This window comes from Lolium rigidum, chromosome 6 (assembly GCF_022539505.1).
Source record: "Lolium rigidum isolate FL_2022 chromosome 6, APGP_CSIRO_Lrig_0.1, whole genome shotgun sequence".
In the NCBI taxonomy this organism is placed as follows: Eukaryota; Viridiplantae; Streptophyta; class Magnoliopsida; order Poales; family Poaceae; genus Lolium; species Lolium rigidum.
The window spans coordinates 235259232-235283866 of record NC_061513.1 but is presented as its reverse complement, the minus strand read 5'-3'; the positions used below and the strand labels follow the sequence as shown (position 1 = coordinate 235283866).

Sequence of the window (24635 nt, the reverse complement as noted above, 5' to 3'; positions counted from 1 at the left end):
AAGAGATCAGTACTACCAGTACATGCAGAAATTCATCGATTATGTTAACGTGGTCGTGCAAAACTTCCATGGCAAGTTGGTTGAAGAATTCAATGTCAAATTCGAGTTTGACACAATGCTGCTTTGATCATCTAAATAACTGGGTTAATTTTGCGGTATCATCATGGGCAAAGAGCATAGCTTTTGATTTACGTCCTATCAACAAGAGACGTACGGATGTTGATCGCTATGTGTTCCCATTTCACCATTTGGATACTGCAAGCAACATGTCTCATCTACAGTGTATACAACTTCGCTTTGTATCTTTCAGACCACCATCTGAATTCAGAGGTTTCCCAAGCCTGAGAAAGCTTGATTTCCATTTTGTGGATATCACTATAAAGGATCTTGAAGTTATATCGTCCAATTGCTGTAATCTTGGATGGCTGAGCTTAAGCAGATGCTTCCTGAACGGCGAGCTATAGTTGGATCGTCAGTTGTCCCACCTTGTACACCTAATTTTTTTCGATAAAGGGAATATATTAATATCAAGAAGATACCAATTACACCCAGTCTCTGCAATAACGCACCACCCGAATGGCACTACGGATGCACACAGCCAAAAACAAGAAAAGAAAACTAAGAAACAAAAGTCCCGCTACAGTATCTCGGGCCTAACAACAGCAATACATCAACCGCCAAGACAACACCTGAATTACAGACTAGTCCCCGCTCTCAAAACAAATGCCTCCACCAAGGACATTGCCAGGCACAACCAATTAAGGCCAGACCTTGGGTTTTCACCCTGAAAGGTAGGACTCTGCACTTCACCTGTGTTGTCGCCCCCACTTTCATACCGCTGCTGTGAAGCCCGGAACACCAAGCAAGTCTCTCAACATCGCAAAGACTTGAACCTCCCTTAGCTAGTCCTCCCCTCCGGCCTTCATGATATTCTCTTCTTCCGACTTTCATCATGGATCCATAGTCACTTGATGTCAATCAAAGAAAAAGAGCTTCGCGCCGCTCCCTCCAGAACCAATCGGTCGGAATAAAAACATGGGTGCGCACGACCGAATACCTCCGATCCAACAAAATCCAGGCAAAAGCACTGTTACATTCATCGGCGGAGCCTTTCGGAACTCAACACTCCGGCCAGATCACGAGTCCAGGCCTCCGGTAGGTCCTCTTCTTCACGCAAGAGAGGCCCTAGGACCGCCGCCTTTATTCAGGTCGGACCCCCACGTCGTCGACCATCCTGGGCTGGCCACTCCAACCCTCCACCGGCGACACCATCGCCGGCTTCCAAGCTCCTCCATCTCGCCGCCGGAACGAGTAGGTTAGTGATAGTTGCTTGACGATGCCTTCAACAAGATAACGGCGCGAGACGCCGCCATCGCCCGCCATGACCGGAGTCGGCTCGGTTTTCACCGGCTACTATGCCTCCCCGTCTCGCTGCCGGCCGCTGAAAGTGGGATGAAAAATCCAACACAGCCAGCCTGGCCGACTGCCTTCGGTGGATGAAGTCAGCCACCACCACCATGCCCGGGCCGAAGACCCGGACGTCCTCAAGCCGCAAAGAAGACCCAGCGAAGCCTCCTCGTGCCATTGACGAGACGCAGCCGCGATGGATCGCGATCCGAACCTTCGGCCCAGATCCGACCACACCGCAGCCAACATCCGCCGCCGGCCGCCAGAGATCCGCCGGCCACCGCCATCCCGCTGCGTTCAGTCGACGGAGGAGGAGGGTGTAGGCCGCCGCCCCCACACGCTCCCGCAGGCCGCGCTGCGCTCTGCCGACGGAGGACTGAGCCGCCACCGCCGCCTCACCACAGGGGCTTTGCCCCGCGGCGTCCTCGGCGACGGCGGCGGAGGAGGGGGGCCTGTAGGGGAGGGGAGGAGGGCGGAGTGGAGGGGAACTCCCCGGGGACGACGGGCGGCGCCGCCGCCTCGGGGGAGAGGTTAGGTCTCCTAATAGTTGTTCACTCTAGGATAACCAGGTTAGAACTCCGGGTTACGAAGCTCGTTACCTTTGTACATGATGGAGATTTTGTTCCTATTATTCTCAGACAAGATTCGAAGCTGCAAAATGCACATATAACGTTTTTCAAGGCAAATTTCCAAGATGTTGTCACTGTACTTCTCAATGGTCACTAGTATAAAATCTCTCATGCGTACCGGTTCCAGAGGGGCATTCGTACCGGTTTTGCAACCGGTACAAATTATTCGGCACTAAAGCCCCCCCCCCTTTCGTACCGGTTGCTTACGAACCGGTATAAAAGGGGCCTCCACGTGGGCCACCGGGAGAGCTCGGGGCTAAGGATCTTTGGTACCGGTTGGTAATACGAACCGGTACCAAAGGTTCCCCCAGCGGCAGGGAATTTGCCCGAATCTCCGCCGCGGCGAGAATTGAAGTTTTAGGGTTTTTGGAGGGGTTTAGGGATATCGGTTTGTTTCATATCGCGTCGATGCACCGGAAACGCGTTTGGGTTTATTGAAGTACATGAAGATCAATATGATGCATAGCAAGTTGGTGCATATAATATAACACACATGTAATTGCATAAGATCGCAAATTAAGAAGCACTATGCATGAAGATCGATCTTCATGCATAGTAGTGGTACTCTCCGAGCCGTACTCTATATATTACATGTGGCATAGTGGTACTCTTCGAGTCAACTATATATGTAACATGTACATCTTCATTCATAGTGGAACTCTGCGAATGGTGGTATGACGTCCTGAAGGAAGAATCCCGCCAATTCCTCGGCTATTGCTATGAAGCGGTCATCGATTGAGAGCTTGTTCCGCTTTGTTGCCAACTATAAAAGAATAAGATACAAATGAGTACATGAGATATGTGTGTGTGTATATATATATTCAAACCACAATGAAACAACTATTACTGAAACTCAGCACAACTTATGATAAGAAAACAAATTTGTGAATATTGTTTTCGTACCTCTTTATTTCTTGCATTATTAATTCTCTCGCTGACAATTCGTGGATGTACTCGCAAACGTAGAATCCACGAGAGATCAGTCCCTTGTGGTTGTTGCGGGCATTTCTTTACAAGAATATAAGTCAATCAAACAATAGTCAAGTATGATAATTAAAGTTGTGTGGACCTAGGTAGTACTACTTACTTTCGCCTTCCATCGCAGCCTCTGTGGCCATTCATGGGACGTATCTTCCTTGATGAAAGTTGCACATACGCTGCCCGACAAAAGAAAATGCATAAAAGAGTTATCAATTAGTTCATAGCAGGAAATTAACGAAACAAACCGATAACAATTAAAATTACCTTTTGAGCATTAAATAACAAGACAAGTATAGTTCCGGTTCTTTGCTTAGTGAGTCAAAGACTTCAACTTCTCCGGTTTGCATATTGATGACGAGAAGAATAAAGTGAAACCTACGCACGTTTAAATATGTAGTGTCATATATATAAGGCATTAGTTAAAATTTTGACATACGGTGAGCAAAATATAATGTGTTATAAGACGAGTAAGACTCACTGGAAGTTGTAAGGCCAAATTATTAGGTTTTTGTCACGTTGTCGCTTCAAAAACCTTAGCAAAGTCTCCGGTGTATCCTTGTTATAGACGGGATCTTCTATGGTTTTAACATGCATTGTGTGCGGATCAATGAACCCAATGTTCGTGATTTCATCCCTTTTGCATTCGAGTATCTTCGATCCGCATAATATAGCGCACAAAGGATTATAATCTGCAGACAATGAACGAGCTGAGCTAAAGACTTCTCAAATTAAATAAATCACTTACAGACAATAGGAACTGATGATAGATTTGTCGAGGGCCCGGAGATTGTATAACTGGAAAAGCTCGTTGAAGTCAACGTTCACACGAGTATTCTCGGAAGTAGTGCTCTTCCCTAACTCGCACCATGATAGTCTCGATCCCTTCCTTTGAGGCATTAAGGTACCACGAATGCAAGCTACGCATACGTGTTGGTAGCTTCCTGAGATTCTTGACCAAATCTTTCCCTTGAACAAATTGATATGCTTGTTCAGCCAAGGCGTAATCGGTTGTGTCTTGTCGAGAACTTTGAACGGCCTTCCCGTCAAACACCTTGAGAGGCTCGACCGATTGAACGGGTTGTTGTCCGAGCTGGTAGACTTGGTGTATCCCTTTTATCTCCCCGATACCCGATTTAACGGGTTTTGTCGCCTCGATCATCTTGTCATACGACCTTTCAATAGAACGCCTATAGTCGGATGGCGGCGATGGTACGAGGTCATATAGATTCTCAACGGTACGCACAACTTTCTCCCGATCTAGTGTCTTCTCGAAAGGTATCTCCGGCACTTTCGGTGCAAAAAATTTCTTCACCTCGGCCCGAACGGCCTCCGCGTTTTCCTCCGGAGTTTTTTCCCAAGGTAACTTCTCGGTAGGCGGCAGTTTTTTCTCCTTTCTAGCTTTCTTCCTAGGCGGCGTACCGTTCCGCTTAACGGACGCTGTCTTACGCGGAGGATCTCGAGATGGTGGACTCACGCCGGGGTCCCTCTCGGGTAGGTGTGGACTTGGCTGCTCACCGGGACCGCCACCAGGAGGAGTCGATGGCATTTGCTGCTCATGTGTAGGAGTCGGTGGCCTTTGCAAAAGGACGACGTACTTCTTCGGCCATAGGGCGAAACCGTGCTTGACATCGGCCGGTGTCCTCTCATCTTCACCTCTAGGAATATCAAGCTCCACTTTTTCAAAACCCGAAACAACTTCATCCACCCCGACACGAACACAACCAGGTGGAATGGGCATATGATGGTGCATTGCTCCATCTTCACTTGGGTACACATAGCCGACCGCCACCTTAACAGACGCGGTCCTGATTAACATATGTAGCTCGCAATCTGTCTTCTCCGTGACATAATCCACGGGGTAGCTTCCTCCACATCCGTCAAGATGCGAGGAACCGACACTGCTTCTTCGCTGAGATGGGGCAGCATCGGCTTGTGGATCCTGTAGAAACAGCGGCTGATCAGGTGCCCTCTGATTTCTCTCAAGAGCCTCCACCCTAGATAACAACTCCGTTACAATGTCGGCGTCCTTCTTCTTCTTTCGCGAACGGCTTCTATAAGTGTCGGCGCTGTCCGGCCACGCTTCCTTCATGGTGAGACACAGGCGAGCTCGTACCCGTCCAACATGTTCGGGGTTCCCCGGAGCGAGTGTCGGCTCGTCATTCTCTCGATCGGGAATGTACTCTCCCTTTCGACCTTGTCAATTGCATCTACAAGCTTCGGTACAATTGCCTCAATTTTGTCCTTCCATTTTCCCTTCGCAATGATCAACCCTGTCTTTGGGTCCAACCCTGCCCCATGAGCGAACAGCCATAACTTGGACCGTTCGGGCCGGTCCCATGTCCGTGGAGTGATTCCATGATCCATCGGTTTATTCTCAAACGCTGTCCACTTCGGAATGGCACTCTTGTAGCCACCGACCCCAAATGATGCGGAAGTTTCTTCTTTGCAGCATTTTCGGTATTTTTCTTCGATCGGGACACAAAAGTAGACGATTGCTTATACTCCTTAAATGCGGCCCAGTGATCTTTTATCTTCACTAGATTATCATCGAATACTGGATCTTCATTCTTATATTTGTCCCATAAATTTTTCTTCCATGTCTGGAATTGTATGGCCATCTTCTTCCATGTCCATTCCTTGACTTTATTCTTCTGGCCTTCCGTCATGTCTTCCGGTAGGCTGAACTTTGTCATGAGCGTGTCCCAAAGAAATTTTTTCATCGCGTCGTTGACATAACTAGCACCACTCTCCGGGTTCTTCGGCTTATGCCACTCTTGAATGCTGATCGGTACATGGTCCCTAACAATAACTCCGGATTGACTTGTAAATTTGCGGCAAAACTCCTTGGGCTCCACTGGTTCACCATTATCCTTGAATGCCGTGAGGGCTAACCTGCCCTCGCACTTTAGCACCCGCGTCGGGCCTCGTTTTGATCTAACAGACTTGCTCGATGATCCAGAAGGCTAAAAGAAAAAATTATTCGTTAATAAGTGCAATACAAATAAATGAATGCATCTAGGGATGAACATATAGACTAATTGATACATAGATATACACCTCGCCGGAGTTTGTGATGGACACTTCGTTGTCTCTTCTAACTTGTTCAGACTCAAGTCCCTCGCCAAAATCATTCGGAAAGTCTTGGTAATCGTTGTCTTCTCCATCGTCGGGTTCCGGACCACGGGCACTCTCATAGATCAATTGCTGCACCGCTTCTTCCCCCTCCTCATCTCGGACGAAGGTGCCGTCCTCCATACCTCAATGTCACTACAAAATTAAGAAAGCAATTTATATTTCATTCATCATGTAATGATCATATAACAGATTAGAAGAGTGTGCAAGGGTTTCATACATAGCAAAATTAAGTGGGGTGTTCGAATATAGCAAGAAATAGTGGAATACCCTCACATAGCATTTAGATCTCGTACATCAGCTACGATGAATACATCACAGTGCGGAAGCCACAGAATAACTAAATAAGTTGCATTAGCATCCATAGCTTTATTTGCTAAAGCCGTATTTTATTATTCTGTTAAAGAGTACGTCTACCTATAGACCTGCACTTGATCACTGATATCTACAAAGTCATGTTGTTTTCGGTGCTATCACGGTTTAAATTTCTGAACAAACATTAAGTCGACGGGGGCGGTGACAGGGAATTAGTTTCAGTTAGTGTGCATCTTCAGTATCTACTCGAAGGCGATCAAGACGTCGCTCGGGTACGACCAACAGACGCTCAACACGTTGAGCTTCTTCAAGGACGTGGGCGCCAACGTCGGCATCCTCCCCGGGCTCATCAACGAGGTCACCCCGCCGTGGGTTGTCCTGGTCCGCGGCGCCGGCATAAACCTCGTTGGCTACATCATGATCTACCTCTCCGTCACCGGCCGCACGCGGCGCGCCCGCCCGTCTGGCTCATGTGCGTCTACATCGCCATCGGCGCCAACTAGCTCGCAGTCCTTCGCCAACACGGGCGCCCTCGTCACGGCCGTCAAGAACTTCCCCGAGGACCGCGGCGTTGTGCTCGGCCTGCTCAAGGGCTTCGTCGGCCTCGGCGGCGCCATCTTCACGCAGCTCTACCGCGCCATCTACGGCGCGGACAATGACGGCGCCGACCTCGTGCTGCCCGAGCCAATTTGAGTGGCAGGGGCATTTGACCGAACACCCTAAGGGCGTCGGCGTCCAGCAGACGGCAACGGCGAGGCGGCGTCGGCGTCTGGGCGTCTAAGCGTGGCGTCTGCGGCGAGGCGGCGTCGGCGAGGCTCGGCGAGGCGGCGTCGGCAAGGCGGCGTCGGCGAGGCGGCCTCGGTGAGGGCGCGCGTCGGCGAGGGCGGCATCGGCGCCGAGGCAGCGTCGGCGTGCGCGTGAGCGGGGGAGGAAAGAAGGGCCGGGGAGCGGAGGACTTACCTGCGGCGCCGGGGAGCGGGCGGCGGCCGACGGCGAGGCTGCGACGGCGGCTGCGACGGCGAGGCTACGAACGGCGGCGTGGTCTGCGAGAGGTCTCTGTGGCGCGCGGAGAAGAAAGGATTGGGAGAAATTTGCCCCGCGCCGCTAAGTCCTAACTAGGTAGACCCTTTGGTACCGGTTGGTACCACCAACCGGTACGAAAGGCCTTTCGTACCGGTTGGTGATACCAACCGGTACCAAATGTATTTTTTTTGTTTTCTTTTTCTTTTGCTGTTTTCTTTTCTTTTGCTGTTTTCTTTTCTGTTTCTTTTATCTTTTCTGTTCATTTTTCTATTTCTTTTTCTATTTCTTATTTACTGTTTCTTTTTCTTTTCTTTTTCTTTTTCTTTTTCTTTTATGTTTCTTTTTTTTCTATCTCTTATTTTCTATTTCTCCTTTTTTTCTTTTGTTTTCTATTTCTTATTTTCTATTTCTTTTTATATTTCTTATTTTATATTTCTTTTTCTATTTCTTATTTGCTGTTTCTTTTTCTTTTCTTTTTCTTTTTTCCTTTATGTTCATTTTTTTCTATTTCTTATTTTTTTGTTTTCTATTTCTTTTTCTTTTTCCGTTTGTTTTCTTTTCTATTTCTTTTCTATAACCTTTTTTATATTTCTTTTCTACTTCTTTTCTATATATTTTCTAATTATTTTTATATTTCTTTTCTATATATTTTCTATTTCTATTCTTTACTCCCGCCACGACGCCGTCCGCGCGGGAAAGTTTCCCGCCACGTACGACGTCGCGCGGGAAACTTTCCCGCCACGACGCCGAGCGTGGGAGAAAAAAGGCGGGAAAGAAAGGGCGGGAATAAATTTTTATTACGATTGAACTCGAATTAAAAGTACATAGCTTAACTGAAAATTAAAGATACATGGCCAAATTCTCATTGGAGTCATTCGGTCATACTCGTGCCTAGCCCCGTAGTAGTCGCCACTCGTAGTCGTCGTAGTCGCCGTCATCATCGTCGCCGGCATCGGGGTCGCGGTACTCTCCGGTCGGCGGGTGAGCACGCGTGGGCTGGGACCGAGGGTAGCGCGAGCGGGGGCCACGGTAGGCCATGACGCCTGGAGAGTCCGGCCGCGCCACCACGGCCGACGGCCGGCCTCGTTGAAGTTCGAAGGAGGCGGACCGCCCTCCTCATGCACGGAAAGCGCCCTCTCACGCCGATTGATGAAGAAGCTTTCCCAAGTCGGGCTGTAGTCGGGATGCCACCGGGGATTCCTCCGCTGCTCGGCGTGAGCTCGAAGTAGTAGTGGTTCGTGATGGCCATCTCGCGCGCCACACCTAGAGGGACCGGAGGGACCGGTACGCCTCCGACGCTTAGCAACCAGCCGGTCGGGACGCGGTAGCCCGGCGGGCAGGGGTAGTTCGAGGCGCAAAGCGCCTCCGCCTCCCGGGGGTTAGAGATGCGATGGAAGCCATGGGAGAGAATGATGAGGTTTGCGAGATATGAGTCTAGATGTGATATGTAAATGGTGGCCAAGCCTACATATATATAGTGAAAAAATGGCGGGAAGACAAAGGCGGGAACCGGTGGAAAGCGTGGGAAGAAAATAGGCGGGAAGACAGAGGCAAACCTTTAGTACCGGTTGGTGGGTGCAACCGGTACTAAAGCTGTCGACGAGATAAGGACGCCCTGCTCGATGAGATAAAGTATGTAGCGCACGACGCCCTGTCGGTGGGATAAGGACGCGTGGGTAACCTTTAGTACCGGTTGGTGGGTGCAACCGGTACTAAAGTCTGTCGGCGAGATAAGGACGCGTGGGTAACCTTTAGTACCGGTTCGTGTCTACAACCGGTACTAAAGCTGTCGGCAGGATAAGGACGCTCTGTCTATAAATCTCCCGTGGCAGAACTTGTCGAAGATGCCCTTGGTGCACACGCCATATGGCATCTTCGGAAGTTCCGCCTCGGAATTTTTTTCCTGCAAGCCCGTGCAAGACTCCATCTCCTCTAACAATGTTGCGGAAAGGGTTGGGAAATCTCCCGTGGCGGAACTTCTCGAATATGCCCTTGGTGCACATGCCCTATATTAATATCTTACATACAAGCCCGTGACTTAACTAGTAAAACAAGCCAACCATCTCCATTGTTAATATCTTACATACGGTAACATCATTACACAAAAGTGATTTCCATATTGAGATACACAAGTTATGATCCCTATATGTAGCTAGCTAGTCTTCGAGTTTTCTTCGCTCGTTTCCCTTTCTTCTTACTGCGACGCAACCATGGACAATCTTCATTGTTTAAGATGATGCTTGGGTCAATTTTTACCTTGAAGGGTGGAATATCGTCAAACTTATTATAATCTTCTGACATGTATGTCTTGTCCTCTACTCCCACGATGTTTCTTTTTCCTGAAAGAACTATGTGCCGCTTTGGCTCATCGTATGATGTGTCCTCTTGCCTTTCTTTTCTTTTTTTCGGTTTGCTAGACATATCCTTCACATAAAAAACCTGAGCCACTTCACTGGCTAGGACGAATGGTTCGGTGTCGTACCCAAGATTCTTGAAATCCACCGTAGTCATTCCGTATCTGCGGGTCTACCTGTACCCCGTCTTTCGAGGTTGAACCATTTACACCGGAACAAAGGGACCTTGAAATTAGGTCCATAGTCAAGTTCCCATATCTCCTCTATGTACCCATAATATGTGACCTTGTTCCCATTGCCATCTTCTCGCATCAAAGCGGACACCACTGTTTTGGTTGGTGCTCTTTTTGTCTTGGGCCAAAGTGTAAAATGTGTTCCCATTAATCTCGTACCCTTGAAAAGTCGATATAGTAGAAGATGGTTGCTTGGCCAACAAGTACAGCTGCTCGTCATCGGTGACATTCATGAGACGTGTTTGCAACCAACCGCCGAAAGTCTTCATGTGTTCTCCATCAATCCAATCTTCACGTTGCTCCGGGTATTTAGAGCGTAAGATCTCCTTGTGTTCCTCTTTGTACGGAGCCACCAAGATGGAATTAAGTAGAACTGTGTAGTGTGCTTGAGTGAAAGAATGTCCATCCATACACGTTGCTGATTTCTTTCCTAGCGTGCCTTTTCCACGCAGTCTCCCCTCATAGCGCGATTCAGGAACACCGATCGGCTTAAGGTCGAGAATAAAGTCAACACAAAACTCAATGACCTCCTCTGTTCCATAGCCCTTGGAGATGCTTCCTTCGGCCTAGCACGGTTATGAACGTACTTCTTTAAGACTCCCATGAATCTCTCAAAGGGGAACATGTTGTGTAGAAATACGGGACCGAGAACGCCAATCTCTTCGACCGGGTGAACTAGGAGATGTGTCATAATATTGAAGAAGGATGGTGGGAACACCAACTCGAAGCTGACTAGACATTGGACCACATCCTTCGTAAATTTTGTAGAGTAAGTGGATTGATCACCTTCGAGAAATTGCATTGAGGAACGCACATAGCTTCACAATGGGTACTCGAACATTTTCCGGCGAAGCCCCCTCAATGCAACCGGAAGTAATTGTGTCATAATCACGTGGCGAGTCATGAGACTTTAGGTTTTGAAACTTTTTCTCCGACATGTTTATTATTCCCTTTATATTCGACGAGAAGCCGGACGGGACCTTGATGCTACTCGGGACTTCAAAAAGATCTCCTTCTCCTCTTTGGTAAGAGCATAGCTGGCAGGACCTTGATACTTCTCTGGATTCAGGTTGTTTCCTTCGTGGATACTTTGCTGGTCCTGCCGTGCATCCGGTGTATCTTTTGTCTTCCCATACACGCCCAAGAAGTTTAGCAGGTTCACGCAAAGATTTTTCGTCACGTGCATCACGTCGATTGCAGAGTGAACCTCTAAGAATTTCCAGTAGGGTAGCTCCCAAAATATCGACTTCTTCTTCCACATGGGTACGTGTCCGTCAACATCATGCGGAACGGATTGTCCGCCGGGACCCTTTCCAAAGATCACTTCTAAATCCTTGACCATATCATATATAACTTCCCCATTAGGGCGGGTAGGCTTGGTTCGGTTATCTGCCTCACCTCCGAAATGCTTTCCTCTCTTTCTTACGTGATGTTGTTTTGGAAGAAATCGACGATGCCCCGGTACACATTCTTGTTTCCCAAATAAATACTATCGGTCTCACCTAAACAGTGTGTGCATGCATTGTATCCCTTGTTTGACTGCCCTGAAATGTTACCAAGAGCAGGCCAATCATTGATGGTTACAAATAACAACGCTCGTAGGTTAAATTCCTTTTGTTCGTGCTCATCCCACACAGGTACACCTTCGTCACGCCACAACTCTAAAAGTTCTTCAACCAATGGCCTCGGGTACACATCAATGTCGTTGCCGGGTTGCTTCGGGCCCTGGATGAGCACCGGCATCATAATGAACTTCCGCTTCATGCACAACCAAGGAGGAAGGTTATAGATACATAGAGTCACTGGCCAGGTGCTATGACTGGAGCTCTGCTCCCCGAAAGGATTAAAGCCATCTGTACTTAGACCAAATCTTAAGTTCCTTGCGTCATCCGAAAATGACTTGAACTCTCTGTCGATTTTTCTCCACTGCGACCCGTCAGCGGGGTGTCTCAGCATCACATCTTTCTTACGGTCCTCTTTGTGCCATCGCAACAACTTGGCATGCTCTTTGTTCAGGAACAAACGTTTCAACCGTGGTATTATAGGAGCATACCACATCACCTTCGCAGGAACCCTCTTCCTGGGGGTGGACTCACCCTCAACATCGCCGGGGTCATCTCGCCTGATCTTATACCTCAATGCACTACATACCGGGCATGCATTCAAATTCTCGTACTCCCCGCGGTAGAGGATGCAGTCATTGATGCATGCATGTATCTTCCGCACCTCTAATCCTAGAGGGCAGACAACCTTCTTTGCTTCGTACGTGCTAGAGGGCAACACGTTCTCCCATGGAAGCATCTTCTTTATTATTTTCAGCAACTTTTCAAATCCCTTGTCAGAAGTACCATTCTCTGCCTTCCACTGCAGCAATTCCAGCGTGGTACCCAGCTTTTTCTGACCATTTTCGCAATTTGGGTACAACAGTTTGTTGTGATCCTCTAACATTTTCTCCAACTTCAACCTCTCCTTTTCATTTCCGCGGTTCATCTTCGCATCAAGAATGGCCCGACCCAAATCGTCATCCGGGTCATCAAAAATCGGCTCATCGAAAATGAGCTCTTCTTCAGCTTCGTCTTCCCCCATTCTACTACCACCGTCTTCGGTGAATAAGGGATAGTTGTCACTATCCTCTTCTTCTTCGTTGTCTTCCAATATAACCCCTCTTTCTCCGTGCTTGGTCCAACAATTATAGCTGGGCATGAAACCATTCTCCAGCGAGGTGGACGTGAAGGGTCTTCGAGGTAGAGTAATCCTTCATATTCTTACAGGAACTACATGGACAATACATGAAACCATTCGACTGCCTGTTTGCCTCAGCCACGTTGAGAAAATAATGCATGCCAATAATGAACTCGGGATGGACCCGGTCACCGTACATCCATTGTCGACTCATCTGCATTTTATATGTATATCAAAAATCATTAAGTACACAACATCATGGATATATGAGTGACCAACTTAATTAATATTCAAGTTCATCACATAAAACTAAGTTTTTTTTATAAAAAAGAAGAGGCTCACCGAGGTTGTACGGTGCCGGCTAGGGGACGACGCTAGCGATCGACGGCGGTGAGGACGGGGATGATACTAATTAAAACCTACAAAATATACCATAATTTCAGCTCAAATTGATTATAAAAAAGTAAAATCCCTAACTTAGGCATTTCATCAAACACCTTGCTAGCACTAGAAAAATAGTACGAGTTAAACTACCAAAGAAATGAGCTAAATTAGGAACGCCGGAAGAAAGGATGATATTGCTAACCCTTGGATAGATGCATGCCGTTAATCTTGTTAAAATGGTGGAGAAAAAATGAAAATTTGTTGGAGTGTGAGAGGTGCAAAAGTTTTAGAAATGTGAGAGAGATGAAAAAATGAGAATGGATCGGGGCCGGGGGAGGGGCAGTGAGCATATGAGGCACCCTTTAGTACCGGTTGCTAACACAAACCGGTACCAAAGTTCCAACCCTGGCCCCACCCTCACCTGCTATTCTGGCCGAAGACCTTTCGTACCGGTTCCTAAAACGAACCGGTACGAAAGCTCGTAACGAACCGGTACGAATGCTGCTCGCCCGTCTGAGCGTCCGAACCGGTACAAATGCCACCTTTAATACCGGTTCGTAAGGGAACCGGTATTAAAGTCTTAGATGTATGAGAGGTTTTCTACTAGTGGGTATTCCGAGCATGCAAAATCTCACTTTAAATTTTTTTGGCCAGCGACTAGAGGTTTGCCCTGGGAAATTCATTGAACTTACAATTCAATTTAGCTAACGTCATCTATCCAATGACCTTTGTCTTTTCCTTAGATCTACAATGACCGTTGTTCTTTGTGTTGCAGACGCATTTGCCGTTGAATAACACAGGCAAGTTTTCCCATCTTAGTGTCTTACAATTGTTAATGGGTGAACGGCTTGAAAACGTTGACAAGTTTCCCTTTTCCATGCTAAGGACAGCTCCGTTTATTGAGAAGTTAGAGGTCCATGTAAGTAGCCTTCTTGGTTCTTATTCACCAATAGATATGTTAATTTTTTGGTACCACACCCTATTTTCTTGTACCTAGTATACCTCGTTTCCTTTCTTGGTAGCCTATGCTTCACTTGTTGCCGGGATGGATACAAAAAATTATGTCATGGGAAATTGAGTTGGACATTTAAAATTCGAATAATGAGCCCTTCGTACATGTGTAATGGACGAATTTTTAGTACATATGCACATTGTGTGCTAATCATGCATACCCTTTTTTGATCTTGCAGTTTGATAATAGTTGGTTTGAGAACAAGGATTCAGGCAGGAAGCACGTTGAGCAATGTGAATATAATTGTCTGAAGAGTATATATATGACAGGAGATAAAAGGGGCAATAGGTCAGCTTGAATATCTTCTGCATATTGTGGAAAATTCCCCTGCCCTGAAGGTATTAACTGTGGAGATAGCTCAACGGCTTTATGGAGATCTCTTTTCTGACATGTATATGAAGATAAACTTAGCGGAGCAACAGCATGCCTTGGACGCTGTGCTCTGCAAAAGCCTGCTTTCGTCAAATGTGAATCTTTGTGTTATTTAGTTAGGAAGTCAGGACTGCTTTAGACAAAGCAGCTGTGTATAGGAAGGAGGTCGGCAGAGCGTTCCTTTTTGTATTTGAGGTTGTGAGAAGTATGACTTGGCTCCATTAAGAAAGACTAGATTCCAACCTTTCTCTTTTTTTGAAGAGAAGGATTTTCATTAAACTCAACAGCACTTTACAAAGAGAATCGTGCACCTAGCATCTCTAAAGTCTGAAATAGCATTTCTGAATGAGCAAACTACATCGGATTGTGAGCTAGACAAACATCTGAGAGTGAATGGTCTATCTTGTATCCTAGAAGCTAGCCTAGCTTTGAAATGCTTTTTGAAGTTCACACAGCTTGCGAATATATAAGATCTTGTGATGATCAAAAGAGGTGCTACCAGAATAGCTGGAACCAAAGGTGCTGTGCAAAATTTGCTGCTAGAAGAAGTAGGCCTCGGCCTGCAGCACCGAAGTAGCTGTAAGTGAAATTGTGGAGATATACTTGAGAGCTCTGTGCGTGCAATGAAGAAATCTGTGCAAAAAAAACGATGCTCTAAAAAGACCATTTTAAAGCAAATTTAGAGCACTGCATTTGTTTTTGTTTTGCACAGAGAATCGAGAATGTCATTTTATCACGAAAATATGCGCCTAAGTAGAACACTCGAGCATATTTGTTGCCAAAATAATTTCGATTTTTTTACTATTTACTTTGAATTTACTGTTCATGCAAATGCATATGAGCTCGGAAGCTGAGTTGAATTTCCATGACAACATAAACTATATCTAGTCAAGTAGAGCTTCTACCATTCTTCGGCATATTTTTGTCAGTTCTCACAAATTGATAAATGTAAGCTACATCAAGAAGGGGACAAACCATATCGGTTACTACACTCACTAGAGTTACACATTGTACAACAGCAAGCAAAATATTCAGGCTAGCTTGCTCCTCCACTGTTCTGGCAGTGAAGCTCCAAACACCTGGGCCAGAATAATCTTCTGCCTCTTATTCAGTCTGCACAATTGCTCAACCCTGCCAGTGTCGCCATTCAATAGCCTGCGCCCATCACCTGCTGCTTTTCTCCTAAGGGAGCAGAGCTGCGCCGATGGATTGGTTGTAGCCACTCCATCGGCATCAGCATCGGCATCAGCTTCGGGTTCATCTGCTCCCCAGTCTAACTCATCATCGGTCATACCTTTTGATAACTCATTTGTTGATTCAGGGGCTTCCCGGACATCATCTTTCGCTGCAGCAGTCTCTGTGTGACTGTCAGTCCCCCACCATTTCAGAGTTTCAGAAGACAGGCCAGATGAGGGGAATCCATACTTGAAATCATCCATATAGGTGGGGATGTCTTTGAGTTGGCTAACCGGGAACAAGCTTTGTGATCCATTTGGTGCATTTTGTCTACCTGGTACTTGTCCTGCCTTTGCACTTGCACTGCCCTGTTGAGATTTTGGCACTCCTTGGAAGGCCACCGATGACCTATCAATATGACGAAATTAAGGATCAGACAATTGCTGCAAGTTGTTTCTTCAGTACAACAACATGAAGAAATTATCATTTGGTTCATGAAAGGTTATGAGAAATTGTAAGACCCTGCATTGTACCATGAACATGGAAATGGAGAGGATTAATAACATTCAAGAACCTCAGAAATGTACAACGATGTATGAAAAGCTTTGAATGTAAAATATTCCTGTAGAACAATGGTTTAAACAGAGACGATACCAAACCAGGCCACCACTCCCATAATCCCAAGCCCTAAGAGAGCAGATGGGTAGTTGAACCCTCAACCAGTAACATATTACGTACCGTTAGATCAAACCTGTCCCATGCCATTCATCCATCCGCCCAAAGAAAGGCATTAGATCTCCCCACGGAAATAAAGGCAAAAAAGGAAATTTCGACTGACATTGCAAGGGGAAAACGTAAAAGTTGTGATTCGGTTTCTGCTTGGGAAGAAAAGAAGCAATCAAGAAAGTTTGGAAACAAGGAAACAATCAGGAACAAAAGAAGCATTCTTTTTTTTTCCAAAGCAACATGCAGGTATAAGGAAGAGCCATAGCAACGCACAGGTATTTACAAGTATAGCAGACAGGGAGTTGTCCCTTTAGAGTACAGATAGATACAGTTCACAAAAAGGATTATTTGCCTCATCAACAGTTCCTTCAAAATAAATAATAAAAATAGTTCCAATATTTTCTCACTGGACAACTAAAGTCAGAGACCATTCTATGTTGTACAGGGTCAGGAGCAGGAACCTTCAGTAACCTAATAAATTCTGTTGTAACATTAGTTATTCCTCTTCATAATAGAAAATGATGCACTGCATCAAATCCAACACTTCTTTGATAAATTAGTGCACGACAAATAGCGAATGCACTATAACTTAGTACTGTTAGCAGAACATGCTATGGATGATCTCAAATAGGCACCGGGAGTTACCAGAAGACAGTTGTGCCCTGAACCACCCCTGCGCCACAATAGTTAAGATTGCTCTGGTAATACAAGATCCGTATTTACCGTGGCAGATAATAACCTCCCCACATACATAATAATAGAGCCCATATAAAAAGCTCTAACCTAAGTATTCTTCCTTCACCCTAATCTAGCAAATTGGACTTGTCATGTCTCAAATAAGACACCAATATGCAACTGTAAGATATTGAAAAACTTTCCACTTCAGGCAAACTGTCACAAAAAAATACCTCACTGAATTGTATTAGTTCTTGAAAACAGCACTAGCAAGTGGTTGTATGTTCCTAGTTAGTTAACATTCAGTGACTGTCAAATGTATGAGCCTGGTTAACCTTCAGAGGGATTTACTGTTACAGGAAAGAGAAGAAGTTCTTATACATGGAGAATATCAACGGAAAGGTACTCACGTCGTTGATGAGCCAGAAGAGTTTATTATAGCCTTTTGTTTTGCAATTTTTGACAACTCAAGAAGTTCCTTGGCTTTCTCTCTTTCAGCAGAGTCACCAGCCTTCCCCGAAACAATCTACAAGCACAAATGTTCAAGTAACAATATAAATTATGCGATTTTAAAGGAGTGTCAAGGAAACCAGAACTATGAGATGTTTTATCTTTACTATTAAATTGGAGTTAGGGATGGTGTCACTTTGAACATCAAACATTGAAGAAATTCCAGCCCTCCGATCACTCTAAAACCGCCATCACACCGTCCGATCTTCCACGAGGCCAGATACACGCTATTCTCTCCCTCATCAATTCTAACCACTAATTTCGCTACTAAAATCATTGCCTTCCTACATCAAAAAAAATTATTGCCTTCCTTCCCCAGTTTCCCGTAACCTGCAATCTCTTCCAAATCTAATTTCCGCCGAGTTGGACACCATATTTAGCGATTTTCTGCCTATGTAGACTCTACTCGATTTACACAAATCTCTCGTGGAGGCCCCTCTACCAGATAATGGAGGTCGACGACCATCTATAGGCGCGACGGCGGCTGTTTCTCTCCCTGACCACCGAGGTCGATGACAGTGTTGAGGCCATCTACAGGCGCAACGCCGTTGCCGCTATTGTCCGCGACGGCGGCTGTTTCTGAAATATTGTCATCTTGTGACGAGGAAGACTGCCACGGAATACATCCGAACCTGGAAGTGTGTGCGTTGTGGGAGGACGGCTAGCATCCTGGAGGGCCTCACGGGCTCACGGCAAGGTTGTGCATGCACAATGCAAGAAGGTATTGAGTAGATATTAACACAATTGTGGCCTCCCACCGTGAGATTGCATCATGTTGTGTTCACCATCTTGTGTTCTGTGAATCTTTACTATTAAATTGGAGTTGGGGATGGTGTCACTTTGAACATCAAACATTGAAGAAATTCCAGCCCTCCGATCACTCTAAAACCGCCATCACACCGTCCGATCTTCCACGAGGCCAGATACACGCTATTCTCTCCCTCATCAATTCTAACCACTAATTTCGCTACTAAAATCATTGCCTTCCTACATCAAAAAAAATCATTGCCTTCCTTCCCCAGTTTCCTGTAACCTGCAATCTCTTCCAAATCTATTTTCCGCCGAGTTGGACGCCATATTTAGCGATTTTCTGCCTATGTAGACTCTACTCGATTTACACAAATCTCTCGTGGAGGCCCCTCTACCAGATAATGGAGGTCGACGACCATCTATAGGCGCGACGGCGGCTGTTTCTCTCCCTGACCACCGAGGTCGATGACCGTGCTGAGGCCATCTACAGGCGCAACGCCGTTGCCGCTATTGTCCGCGACGGCGGCTGTTTCTGAAATATTGTCATCTTGTGACGAGGAAGACTGCCACGGAATACATCCGAACCTGGAAGTGTGTGCGTTGTGGTGGACTGGTGGTGGAGGACGGCTAGCATCCTGGAGGGCCTCACGGGCTCACGGCAAGGTCGTGCATGCACAATGCAAGAAGGTATTGAGTAGATATTAACACAATTGTGGCCTCCCACCGTGAGATTGCATCATGTTGTGTTCACCATCTTGTGTTCTGTGAAGTGATATTGGTCGGGTTTAAGTCCCACACCACGCATTCTGCTGGTGGTTACTTTATGATAGCGTAGGGGTCTCTTAGAGATATATACAAGGTGAGAGTGGAGTATTACTGTAGTAGTACTTAGTACCTGCAGTAATTTTTTGTTTGCGCCTGTCAATTGTAGGTTTGGAGTGACATAACTATTTAGCACAGCAAAAGGGCGTGAAAGCTATGCGATGAGCTAAATAAATTGTTGCCAACACACTGAATATAATTTGCATTCCAGTGGAAAGTTTGACAGGTTGTTCTTTGTCAACCTGGAAAATTGATTATTGTTTCAGCTAATCCAGTAATACTGAAGCTGAGACCTTACGCAACAACATAAGATATTTTCCCTTTACCTTAGAATTTTGTTAAGTTAAATTTTTATTGCCTACAATTAAACAATTGGACAAATATCCTACCACTCCTAAAACACCAAATACACTATATCGTTTCCTCGTGCATTTATTCGCGCAACTTGCATATCAAGCCAGTCGATGAGATTATATTTTATTATAAGTCAGTCTGTGTAAACTTTTTATATCATTACCTAAACTACTAGATTTGTTTGTATGTCAGCAAAGTCATCCTCATTCATTTTAAGTCCAACTAATTCTTTATTATGCTTTCTAAAACATTTGGAGTAGAGAAAAATTGGCATGGTCATTCCATGGGCTGGATTTGTGGAGTGTTTGTGCTATTTGGTTTGTGATTATGGTGTGTATTTGAGTAATGGGTGTTTCTCCATGTGTTATTATGGAGTTATTTGGGGAGCTTGGGCCTTTTCCATTGTGTTAGATTCTCAAATATTATCCTCATAGAAGATATTTTGGGGTTTTTTGTTTCTATGATTCTGCCTTTTGTGGCCGAGGATGGTGATTCATATGTTTACTGTTAGTCAAACTATTAAATATGTAGAACAGAGCTAATAGGTCTCTATTTTCCACATTCCTTCTAATTTATGATTGCTGCCTTTGTAAGATATGGTTGTAAATTTGTGTGAGCATTGTGAATGACAAGCAATATAGCCAACAAAGAAAATTTGTTTGAGAACCTCATGGAGCATTGTGAATGACAAGCAATATAGCCAACAAAGAAAAAAGGACCGGAGGAAGTACCAGTCATTCACTTTTTTCAATTTTTGTCACTAACACAACCATCTCCTTGCAGTGAAGAGGAAATCAATTTGGATGGCATGTTCACTTTACTGAAAATATTGCCTGTTGCACTTAACAATCTCTCGAAAGTCAATGTGGATGGCTCGTTCATGGATAGCGCAGTGTGACATACCATGAATTAGGTGAAGGTACAATTCAGACATCACATCAGGTATTTAAACTGTCAAGGTTCTTCAGGCAGGAGACATGGGCTAATTCCTGCTACTAGCCATCATGTGTTGTGATACAAAATTTCTATACATGGCGCCATCAAGGAAGTAAATGCACTGCTATATGATCATCATTTTATTAATTTTGATGAGCACTTTTAGCACAAGAGTGTAATATAATGTAAAGATGGAAACTGTGGCATATGGATGGTCATCTTTTTTACCTCGAGAGATGCCAAAAGTTTTAGGGCAGTGCTGAGCGTCCCCCGGGGGATAGGGACTTCCGATCCCCCGCCTCGAGCATGCGACACGTGGCTTTTCCGTGAAAGCAAAAAAAAAACGCACGTTCTTCCCCATCATGGCATCCCTTTCCTTCCTCTCACAGCAGTACATCACCACCACGGATCCCCACCCCGATATCTTCCCCTGCAGGATCTCCACCACAGGAGCAACTTCGCCGTCACGAGCAACGCCGTGGCGTCGGGACCAACGCCGGCCGCCGTGTGTAGCATAACCGGCCGCCATGTGTAGCAAACCCGGTCGCCTTGGGTAGCAAACCGGAGCAACGCCTCGACGTTGGGAGCAACGCCGCCCGCCGTGTGTAGCATATGCGGCCGCCGGCGATAGCAACGCCGGCCGTCGTGTGTAGCATACGTGTGTAGCAAACTCGGCCGCCCTGTGTAGCTAACCGGAGCACCGCCGCAGTGTCGGGAGCAAAGCCTGCCGCCGTGTGTAGCATACCCGACCGCTGTCGGTAGCAAACACGGCCGTCGTCGGTAGCAATCCGGAGCAAGTGAGAAACGTCGAGGCATCGGGAGCAGCGCCGGCATCCGTAGGTAGCATACCCGTCCGCCATCCGTAGCAATCCGGAGCAACGCCGGCGCCGTCCGGAGAAACGCCGCCCGCAGTGTGTCGCAAACCCGGCTACCGTCGGTAGCATACCGCATCCCCCCTTGCAGCAGCGTACACTGCGCCGCTGCCCGCCGCTTCCACCTCGCCGATGGGAGGAGCGGCGTCCCTGCAGGATTTGGCAGGCCGGCAACATGCTGTGACTGGCCTCGCCGCATCCATATCCCCCCACGACGCCCCCTTCGCAGCAGTTGATCCAGCTGCTTGTAGGTACGGCGGTGGGGAGGTGGTGCAGACACCGGCGGCGGGGGAGAAGGCGGGGTACGGCGGGGGAGCGGTAGGGGACGGGAGGCGCAGAGCACCGGAGAAAACGTCGGAAGCAGTACTGGAGAATTTTTTTTAGAGAAAAGGAGACGGAGGAGATTAGGCAGAGAGACGACGAGGAGATAATAATTGCAGGCGGGGCCCACCCACGTTCGCTTTGCTGGCTCGCTTCGGTTCGCTGGGAAGGACATGTGGCGCCCTGGCAATCAGGAGGATGCGGGCGTAGCGATCCCCCGGGGTATCACAAGCATTTTCCAAAGTTTTATCATTTATATCCTTCCAAGATTTGTATCTACAATGCGTGCATACTTTCCGAGTTAATCAAGTCCACTCACTGCTGCATTGTTAGTGTGTGGAATGTGCAATTCCCAATGTTGCCAGAAGTTAAAAAAATATTACTTCTTACCAACAAAGGATTTCAAACCAAGTTCTTTTTTATGTTGACTCATTGCCATGTTCATAACATCCATCTAGAGCATCTATTGATATGATGGTGAACACAATTAACGGCTTGAAGAGATGTATGTGATGGTTACCATGTAGGTGAACGTAAGGGAAAGAAATCACATCATATTCTGTTAAGACTGAAACGTTTGCAAAATTTGATGAAAATGCAAAACTAGGTTGCTCTTTCCCTGGAAAGTATTGGGAAAGGAAAGGATCATGATTTTATATGTGCATTTAGAAAGAAATTTGAGAATCTGTAGCAACGCACGAGCATTCAACTAGTAACATTAAAAAAGGACATGCTATGAATAAATGTTGCAAAGGCTGTATGGAGCAACACAGTCACCTCTTACCAACTGCTTGAGTTTTGTTACAGCAGTGGAATCCTAATGTAAACAGAAAGCCTTTGTCGTTTGAGTTATTCTCAGCTAATATTAATAAATTTCGGAATCTATTTGAATTGGTGATATTTTAATACCACACCCTTCCAAAACTGAAAGATGAGAAAACAATGCATGTTTTTAACGTAATAAATAAAGCACGTGAACGCATTCATGTGTGCCCATATCTATACTGATATTACCATATAAAATATAAATATGTATAACTCTGAGAATTGTGGTTCGCTCGGTTGGCTAGGTCCGTGAGTACATGCCCAGGCCGCCCGTGTTCGAGCCCTGGACTCCGCAGGGAGCTCATGGTTGTCTCTACTTTATAAAGAAGCTGCTTCCCTGAGGGTCTATTTTGCTATTTAAATCGGAATCAAACTATGAAGTATATAATATTTTGCTATTTATACACCGGAGAAGAGTAGGTAAGCAAGTACTTATGATGATGATTTTCACCTTCCGATACGGCCACCTGACGATCCCGTGTGTGCGGCAAATCCTCTTGAGTACGCTGGTGCAGACGCCTGCGGAGAAGATGAGCGATTGAGCGGCCAAAACCAAGGTCACCTAAGGGTGACTTCTTTTGGGCTTCTAGCCCAGCTTATAGGTCCCAGGCAGCTGAAGCCCAAAAGAAGGGGACAGTTTCTGCTGGGCTTCTTCTCACCGCGAAGCTGGTTTCCTGTCTCTACGGGGAAACTGGTATCGAGCAGTTTCGGAGAGCTTCCCGAGCTTCTTCTCTAAACTCCCGAATCACTATCCATCCCTACCCTTTTCGTTACTTCTATTTACAACAGTACTGCCATTCTAGGAATAACGTTTGGGCCAATGAAATATCTTTCGACCGTGAGGACCCAGTCCCCGACCCGCATCGCACTATCTCCACACACCTGCCTCATGGTGCTCATGAGCCGGATCTGGGCTCCGCGCTACTGCCTCCGCTCCACCACCGCTGACCACGCCGCCGTCTCTGCTGCTCCGGTTGCTGAGCGTGCCGCCCCGCACTCGCCGACGCTCGCAGCCGCCCCGCGCTCGCCGTCGCTCGCAGATGCCCCGCCGCTCGCCGTCGCTCGCAGACGCCCCGCGCTCGCCGTCGCTCGCAGCCGCCCCGCCGCTCGCCGTCGCTCGCATCCGCCCCGCGCTCGCCGTCGCTCGCAGCGGCCCCGCCGCTCGCAGCCGGCGGTTGAAAATCGGCCGTTCGATGACGACCTCGCCGCTGCTGTTTGCTTCATAGACTACCTCAAATTTCAGAGGCATGCCCAAATTTTATCTGCCCTCATTTGAGATGTGAATGTCTGTGCTAGTTTCAATAAAAAAAATTGATATCAAATCGTTCTTGGATATATGATGCATTTCTTGTACACTATGTTATAGTTCTGGGCACAAATTTAGTGATAATTTTGCAAATCTGTGCTTGTACATTACATATATGATATAGTGAATAATTTATTGAAAATTTTGTTGACTCAACTACGGAAAGGACATTGCTGCAAGTTTGGTTGTCCGAGGAGTTCTTGTATTGTATTCATGAAAAAAATATTAAGACATTTCTTCTATTTTGGAATGTACTGAATTATATTATGACACCATATTTTAATCATATTAGAATTTTCATAATTTTTGATTGATTGATTTATTTATAGTTCATTCTTCACTAAAAACTATCACATGTATGGTATTGTAACTTATTTAGGATCTATATACAATTTAGGGACATTGTAGACATTTTACAACTCAACACATCAAAGAAGCCAAATTGGTAGAAGCCCAAAAGAATAGGAGGACCTAGCTTCTAGGAGCTTCTTCTCACCACGGTTTCTCCCCACCATTTCCTATAAGCTGGCTTATGCATAAGCAGGAGCCCAAAAGAAGTCACCCTAAGATGGAGGCGGGGAATTGAGGAAGGTCTAGAAGTGGAGACGGGGTGGGCGTGGTTACCTAGGATGGAGGCGGCCTCGGCGATGGGGAGGGAGAAGAGCTTGGAGATCTCCTCGTACGACAGCGACGCCCTCGTCGGCTTAGGCTGAACTGGCGGCAGCGGCGCCGGCGCCACCGCAAGCTGCTGCTGCTGCTGGACCGGGGGAAACACCTGGATGTGGGCAGCCATGGGGATGGGGGGAAGGTGCATGAAAAGCGCGCGCGCGCGAGCGGT

General features: G+C 46.5%; 1 protein-coding gene across 1 annotated transcript; it reads right to left on the bottom strand.

Annotated features, from left to right (window-relative positions):
- Window positions 1-15449: 15449 nt before the first annotated feature.
- On the bottom strand, window positions 15450-24590 carry LOC124663833. The gene is made up of 4 exons (XM_047201488.1): window positions 24422-24590; window positions 22943-23010; window positions 17512-17627; window positions 15450-16108 (listed from the first exon to the last, which is right to left on the bottom strand). Exons 1-4 carry the CDS (start codon window positions 24588-24590, stop codon window positions 15556-15558), a joined length of 906 nt encoding a protein of 301 aa, XP_047057444.1. The 3' UTR covers window positions 15450-15555.
- Window positions 24591-24635: the final 45 nt, after the last annotated feature.